At 40.1% G+C, this 7,989-nt stretch overlaps 2 protein-coding genes across 2 annotated transcripts; both read left to right on the top strand.

The window, feature by feature from the left end:
• Window positions 1-1,576: 1,576 nt before the first annotated feature.
• On the top strand, window positions 1,577-2,755 carry LOC135705832 (uncharacterized). Its single transcript, XM_065227679.1, has 2 exons — window positions 1,577-1,663; window positions 1,728-2,755. The coding sequence occupies exons 1-2, from the start codon at window positions 1,651-1,653 to the stop codon at window positions 2,705-2,707; spliced, it is 993 nt and encodes a 330-aa protein (XP_065083751.1). The 5' UTR covers window positions 1,577-1,650; the 3' UTR covers window positions 2,708-2,755.
• Window positions 2,756-3,661: 906 nt separating this feature from the next.
• Window positions 3,662-7,099, top strand: Atg4a (Autophagy-related 4a). The gene is made up of 5 exons (XM_065227563.1): window positions 3,662-3,846; window positions 5,374-5,719; window positions 5,788-5,867; window positions 5,931-6,491; window positions 6,557-7,099. Exons 1-5 carry the CDS (start codon window positions 3,729-3,731, stop codon window positions 6,619-6,621), a joined length of 1,170 nt encoding a protein of 389 aa, XP_065083635.1. The 5' UTR covers window positions 3,662-3,728; the 3' UTR covers window positions 6,622-7,099.
• The last annotated feature ends 890 nt before the right edge of the window (window positions 7,100-7,989 follow it).

Genomic DNA, 7,989 nt, shown 5'->3' on the forward strand with positions numbered 1-7,989 from the left:
ATATATCGCACAAGGGAATAATTTCCCAGTCGTTGATATGGACAAATTCGCAAAACTTATCGTTGTTAAACTTGGCTCTGAAAGAAAAGTACTCTGCTAGTTTTGTTATAGACAATTTCCGTTATGATTGGTTCTAATTTGGCACATTTTAATTTTTTCAGGAAACTTATCTGTGTCCGCGTGATAAATCTATCGGAAAGATAAATCCGTCAGGTCTGTTGTATCATCAGTACTATAACTCAAGTGACCGGAAAGCTCTCCAGTCACCACTCAAGAAGAAAGTGAAACTGCAAAACTCCAACGAAAGTGACGTATCCAATCAAAAGTACGGCCCTGAAGGTAAATATATCGACAGTGAGCATGCATAAGGGCGTAAACGCGATGATCGATTCTCTTCGTCGATTTTCTCTTTTGTTAATAACTCGCTAGATTTAACGTTTCTCGGTACGTTTGCTGTTGCTTTTGATAGGCAATACAACCTGTTACAACTGTACATTAAACAAGTTTTAGAAAATTGTTTCGCTTATCTCTTTGATCGATTCTCTTCATCGACTTTCTCTTTTGACAACTAATGCTATGCAAACAGATTTCAAGCTATTTTTACCACATGGTTTGATAAAGGAGATTCTTATCTAGCGTTCAAAACGTCAAATACAACAGGGAATGGCTTTGCAGCTGAGTTAATAACGAAAGAGAAAGTCGATGAAGAGAATCGGTCAATGCAGATAGGATATTTTGATTATGACCAAGCTCTTGATGTGAATGTTACTAAACATTTGCAGGGAAAGCTTTGAACTCTCTACCAAAAAGAACTAATGGTGTGTGGGTAGAGAATATTTTTCGGCTTCCTTTCAGTTTATCCTTCTTTCCTTCTACTGCTGTCAGTTCTGAGTCGACCTGCAGAGTCACTTGGTTGGAAGAACTTACACTCGTTCGACAATCTGTATGTAGGTGATAATGGCTATTTTGATTCTGTGGGGCTCGCGCGAGTGAATGAATTTTTCCCATGCTTGGGTGCGTTAAGATTTTCCAGATAAAATAAACTTGATAACGTTTTTTTACCATTCATTTGCTATAAACAATATTTTTGAGAATTATGAAAGCATTATATGGTATAACCAATCATCAATTCGAAACTAACGATTTTAAATTGGCTTATTACATGACTAGCCCATTGATCCCAAGCATCGTTGCTATTAATCTGTAGTGGATACAAAATTGAATAACTACGGTACCGGGCATAGATCAGTGCACGGTCCCTAACCTCACTTTTTGCTCCCTATCATTTTGCTTCTGAGTAAAAGAGATAGCAACGAATGGGAGCCAAAACAAACCACCCAAAACTGTCAAAGCTTACGGGTGAGAGAAGAGTGCGGCAAATCTTCGTGAACTGATCAATGCAAGCGGGGCACTCAGTATAAGAGATCGAGCATGCCTCTCACATTTTTTCGGGGTACTGAGAGAGAAGAAGAGAGTAAATAATCTCCTCTTCTTGGGAATTGAATGATGGTTCTCAATGTTGAGAAAATAGTTGTGAGGTGGTGCGTCATTGTATATAAACAATGTTCTTCTCAGTACCTAGTGTTAAAAGTTTAGTGAATTTAGTCATCCGAAGATATTTTTGCAGTTCGATTAGTGCTTTCCTATGCGATGGTTAACCCTCGTAAGTATTTGATATTGATATAGCTGAGCATGAAACTACTTCCTGTTGGTCACGTATCTTCCAGTGACTCCCCCAGTCCTGAGAGAGCAAGTCTATTGGCACTTTGGAGATTTGACATTGAATCGTCAGACCAGAGAGGAACGACTCGACCGTCGGGATCGCCTATCCGGACTCCGTTGGATGTGGGCCTGCGACGGAGAAGTTCCGGAAAACGCAATCCCGGCTGGAAGGTCAGGTAGTCGAAGATTCTACATTGGAAGGGCACACTACGAGGGATCGGTAACCCCGGGTCGAATCGATACGAAACGAAAAGTATGCAGTATTCCTTGGGGTGGCGATGAGCACATGAGGAATGTGTATGAGGTACTTTGCACACCTGGACAGTTCCTTAGTGTAGCTGCAGACAATACGGAAACACTACTGCTGGCCAGCTCGGCCGGTATGTCCGAAGAAGGAGAACCACTGTTTATTGGCCGTGTTCAACATAAAGGAGAATTAGTATATGGAAAGGTTCAGCGTTCGCATGGCGTTTGTTATATTGCTTATGAGGGTAAAGAACTGGGTTTTAAGAATTATGAATTATTCGTAGCTAATGTACCGAGTCGCCTTGATGATCACTACTGGCTGAAGAACGATGGTGATAAAATTCCAAATCAAGCCACTGTTGGTGGAGGTACCGTACATAAGCCGCTTTACATCGGTCGCGCAAAATACCGTGGATCTCTCACACCTGGCTCGGTCGATCCTACCATTTGGCGGTGCAACATTGCATGGGGTTCGGATGAGCACCAGAAGATGCAATACGAGTATCTATGTAACTGTAAGAGGGGAAGATTTGTGAAATCTCAAGGAAATCATGTGCCGATCGGAGCTATCCGGGGTGGATATTCGGAATACGGAGATCCACTTTTCATCGGGCGCGTTAAGGTTAAAAATGATTATATCGTAGGGAAGGTTCAGCCGTCGCACTCCGTTTGCTATATCCCTTACCGTGGGAAAGAAGTGGCCCATAAAAAGTATGAGGTACTAGTACGAACCGACTGACGGAGGCGCAGCACTGATAGATATTGGGAATATATTTTACTTGGGTGAACATGATTAATACAATACAACCCCTGCTTGTTGTGAATAAATAAATCTAATAAATTATCGCTATTCATATTCAGTAAAAACGAATTTTTTATCAGCTATGCAGGAAAAAAATATTTTATTCAAAATTCTTATCACATGCCATGATAGATAACAAGCAAGTAGGTAAATTAGTCAATCGCCTAGCTGTAATTTGTGCAAGAGTTAACACTCCGAACACGATGCCTCCGGTAAAATGTGTAACGGTAAACTTGCAATGTTTGAAAAATCATAACTCAGCTATTTATTGACGAATTTCAAATCTATTGGCACCAATTGAAACTACAGACTTTAAAAATGTATTCGATATGAATAGATTTAAAATAAATTGCTGAACAAAGATTTTTCAAACATTACCAAATTGCCGTTACACATTGTACCGTGCCCCCGGTAGCTTGTTCGGAGTGTTAATAAAGAAAAACTGTGTAGACCTATAATATGGTAACAACAAGAAAGTAAACTGCTCAGTTGACTAGAAATGTCGTTTTTCAATAGTTTATTTTTTAAATATTTTTTAAATGATAGCGATGCATTTAAAAATTCTCAGCTGTCCATTCCCCCGTATCGGTGCATATTCTAGTACTGCATTGCCAGCTGTAGCAACAATCCGTCAAACGTGACGCACCTCAAACAAAACAGAGCCCGAAAATAATAACAAAGCTGAACAAAAGAAAATATCACTTTTGCAGATTCATTGAAAAATTCGAGCGTAGAAGACTTTCGGAAATACTTTCGTGTGTGAATCATTGTGTTGCAGTTCCCTCAGGATCGAAGAAATGCTGTGCTCTTGGTGTTGAGTGTTGTGGTGAAACGAGAGTAAACAAAATCTGTAGCAAAGAACAACTTCCTTGGGTGGCCATCGAAGCTGTCGTCGTCCCATATTGTGGCCCGAGCCAATGTTATCAGTGGAGGTAGCAAAAAGCTGGGCCTAGCGATCATGGATTACATGTTGGATGCATACGTGGGATACGACATCGGATCCATTGAACCGGATGATATTCCCAGAACGGACGACGTGGTCTGGGTACTGGCCAAGCGATACAATGCAACCGAAGGTGAGTAAAGATGCTCTCTGTTGGTGATGACCTTCCGATTATTGTTTTGGGGTGAATCTGCTTGATTACTATTGAGCTTTCTTTATGTTTGTTACTTCTTTGCGGCGCTACTATATTTACGACTGTGGCCTATTGAAACGATTGAAACTAATACGTATGTATAGCTCATAAGCAACTTACGAATGCTCGTCAAGGAAGGATGCGCGACGATTTAATAATGTATGGGATATGAGCTGTATTATTTGCATTATTGTAAGTGATGACGGCATTCTGTAGAACACCAAATTCTATTTCTAGGACGGTGAGCTTCTTAATCTAATCAATTACATTCGAATTATTCTAAACTGTTGGTTCTTGACCATAAGTGGTTTATGGCTTCAGCGATGCATGCAAATACGATGTTTATAATTAATGTGCATCATAATGTTTGAAGCAACCCTAACCTATTGGAAAAGTTCTTCAAAACATTGCAGAAATGCGAATGATATATAATGTATTCTAATAGTTGCAGCGTTTCTCAAAATTCCTCTTGGAACTCGAATATTTCTCAAATGTATACTCTTCTGTTTTTATAGGAAAGTTCAGCTTTTCAATCTTGATACACAAAATTCTTGTCGACTTGTAAAGGGGAAAATACCTTAGTTAGTTCTACGTTTTGCAGAAGTTTTCGGAATATTTGGAAGTATTCAGTATTATTAAAAGACCCCTAATTCATTTCCTTTGGAAATTGCTGGAAGTCGAAAAAATATGAAATTCCCATAAAAATGCAAGGATTTTTGAGCTGTCGATGTCAACTAATGCATGAATTTGTACTCATGAACAGTTCCACGCCAACTGACGAATCGATGTTATTTTTCCCTCTTCGAATTCCATTAAACTTCGCTTAATTGTTCACTAGAGGCATATGGCATATTCGAATTTTTTCAATAAATCATAGCACGTAAATGGCTTATCTAATCAAAATTATGTCTGATACAAACTTGTAGGAAATTCGATTGCTTTTTCAGAAATAAACAGGTACACCCTGAAAAAAAACATCACAAAATTTCGTAAAAAAAAACTGTTAAAAGCTTCCAGAACAAAAAAGTACATTTTTAAGATTAACTTATGTCCATTTGAAAGGTTATCAAAAATGCTAACTTTTCTTAAATGGACACTTTAAGATTGACCAAAATCGTGAAACACAAACTTTTGGTATTTTTTAAACTTTTTATTCATGCATTATTGATGTGATGTGTGCATAGTAAACGATTTTCTGGACTAAAAAAAAATGTTTTCTGCAGAAAAAAGTATACAAATTATTTGCGGAAAAAAGTTCCAAATGTTTACTAAAAGTAGTTTATGTTTTCACTATGTGAAATGAAATTCTGAGATGTAAAAACCAAACATTTGTTTATGTTTTCACTATGTGGCCTGAAACTGCCGTCATGCAACTAATTCCAGCAAGAATCATTCAATTATTCAAAATTCAATAATTCTTTAACATAAATCCTACACCATCATTTTTTTTTAATTTTAATTCCATAGATCTGGATCTGATCCGCCGCGACGTGCAAACCCGCCTGTGGTGCACCTATCGACGTGGCTTCGTTCCGATCGGTGGCTCGCAACTGACCACCGACAAAGGCTGGGGCTGTATGCTGCGCTGCGGTCAGATGGTCCTAGCACAGGCGCTCACCCAGCTGCACCTGGGGCGCGAATGGATCTGGACACCGGAAGCCAAAGACGAAACCTATCTCAAGATAGTAAACCGTTTCGAAGACAGCAAAGCGGCGCCCTTCTCGTTGCATCAGATCGCTCTTACTGGGGAGTCATCGGAGGAGAAACGAGTTGGCGAGTGGTTCGGACCGAACACGGTAGCACAGGTTCTAAAGTGAGTATCGTCCATCGTGGCAAAGGGTTGAAGGAAAAATTGCATTCCTATTATTTTCTCACTTTTAGAAAACTAGTAAAATTCGACGATTGGTGCGGTTTGGTAGTCCACGTTGCTCTCGACAATACTCTAGCCACGGATGAAGTTTGTGAGTATACTTGTCACTGATCAATTCAAAATAATCGCAGATAATATTCGTCTCAAATTTTAGTGGAACTTTGCGTGGAAAAATCAAACCCGGATAGCTGGAAGCCACTGCTTCTGATTATACCGCTACGATTAGGCCTTAGCGAAATCAATCCCATCTACGTCGATGGTCTCAAAAAGTGCTTCGAGCTAGCAGGAAATTGCGGCATGATCGGTGGCCGTCCCAATCAGGCCCTCTATTTCATCGGTTACGTTGCCGATGAAGCCCTCTACCTGGACCCGCACACTGTCCAGCGGAGCGGTACAATCGGAACCAAATCCGATCAGGAAGAGAAGGAGCTAGACGAATCGTTTCACCAGAAGTACGCTCGGCGGATTAATTTCAAAGGAATGGATCCATCGCTGGCGGTGTGTTTCCTGTGCACGACAAGAAAAGACTTTGATGATCTGATGCAACGTTTCAACGAGGAGCTGAACGGTGGGACATGTCAGCCGCTATTTGAAGTGACCAAAACACGGCAAGCACCCTGGACACCCACGACGGCATCGTCGGGTTCCTCGCGGAAGAACAGTGAACCTAACGACACGTTCAACGAAATTTCCGCCACGGAAATACAGAATGAAGGTAAGCGGTATCACTCGATTGAACTACCTCTTCGACGTTCAACATACAATTTATTTCATTCACAGAGTTCGAAGAAGTGGAAACCCGACAGCTGGACGACTCGGACGAGGAGTTTGAGATCATTGTGTAACGGATGGCTTGCTTCTAGGGAAATAAGACTTGTATAATATAGATTGGTTAGGCTTCTAAGAGTTAAGAAAGGAACGCAACTAGGTTCGGCAGAAGGTCTAGATTGGAAGATAAAATAAAAAATGCAAAAGTGCTTTAAACCCGGAACAGAAACAACTGACCCAGCTAGGCTTTAGCGCTCGCTGATAGTAGATTTTAATCGTTTCAATCGTTTGTTTTGTGTCGTCTTTGTTTGTTTCTGCAATTTTAGGTAAGTGCAGCATCATCTCTTTGCTAGGTATAAAGTATGCGGAATATATTTACATTTTAGTGATCCGAATCTGATTTTGTACCGGCCCTATTTACCATATCCAAATTTGTACAACGTGTTAGTCACATTTTATCATTTTTTATATAAAGTTCACGAACATTTCCCTAAAAAAACCTAACTTTTATTCGATACTGATAAAATGATTTGTAACAAAAGTGAAAATAAACGAAACTTTCTTGTTCACAAGCAGCAAAACAGAATTTTCAATATCACTCAGTTGAGCTTTTGTTGTTGTTGTTGTTGTGTTGATGTTTAAAAGCTTTCTTTCAAATATTCGAAGAGAGCGGTGCCGGTGGTGTAGTGGTAAGCGTGATTGCCTCTCACCCCAGTAGGCCTGGGTTCAATCCCAGTCGGCGCCGCCGGGATGTTCTGAGGCATAACATCTGATCACGCCTTCCTTCGGAAGGGAAGTAAAGCCGTTGGTACCCAATGACATTTATATAAGGTCTGGGCCAACAGGCAGCTTGCTGGTGTTAGAAGCAAAAATGTTGTAAACATTGCTGAACATCTGCACAGATAGATATACGTCACTGCCAACATACTGAGAACAGATAGAAATACGTCACTGCCAACAGCTGTTTCGTGTAAAAAGATAAACATTGCAATATAATACGAACATCACTAACCATTTGCACATTTCACTAACACCAATAAGCCCTTTGGCCCAGACCTTATATAAACGTCATTGGTTGGTACCCGGTTCATGAGTTTGATGGGTCGATATGTGTAGGGTCCAGGTGTGGGAGCTTGCCTCCCTGGCGTCGGTAGCATTGATGCTCACACTGAGCGAATTTACCATGTCGTCATTGCATGATTACCCGCATAAACGCGAACCATAAATTGACCTTACCAAAAATGGTTAAAAATTGTTTATAATCCCTGCTAAACTTCAACTGAAATGGTTATGGAACTTTACAAGAACGTTTAATGATAAAGTTTTAACCTTATGTATTATGGTTTTTTGGAAGCGAACCTTACAAATAATGAGTTGTTAAGAACCATTACCATTCAAAATTCTTGTTTTCTCCATATATTTTCGGGAGGAGGACTATATTAGAA

Source organism: Ochlerotatus camptorhynchus, unplaced genomic scaffold, assembly GCF_037179485.1.
Source record: "Ochlerotatus camptorhynchus isolate MF236.1 unplaced genomic scaffold, CSIRO-AGI_Acam_v1.1 ptg000274l, whole genome shotgun sequence".
NCBI classification, from domain to species: Eukaryota; Metazoa; Arthropoda; class Insecta; order Diptera; family Culicidae; genus Ochlerotatus; species Ochlerotatus camptorhynchus.

Coding starts and splice junctions, on each gene's coding strand:
- Atg4a (XM_065227563.1), top strand. CDS start 3,729: ATGGATTACATGTTGGATGCATACGTGGGATACGACATCGGATCCATT. Junction 5,720..5,787: donor ACGGTAGCACAGGTTCTAAA/GTGAGTATCGTC, acceptor TCTCACTTTTAG/AAAACTAGTAAAATTCGACG. Junction 5,868..5,930: donor TCTAGCCACGGATGAAGTTT/GTGAGTATACTT, acceptor CTCAAATTTTAG/TGGAACTTTGCGTGGAAAAA.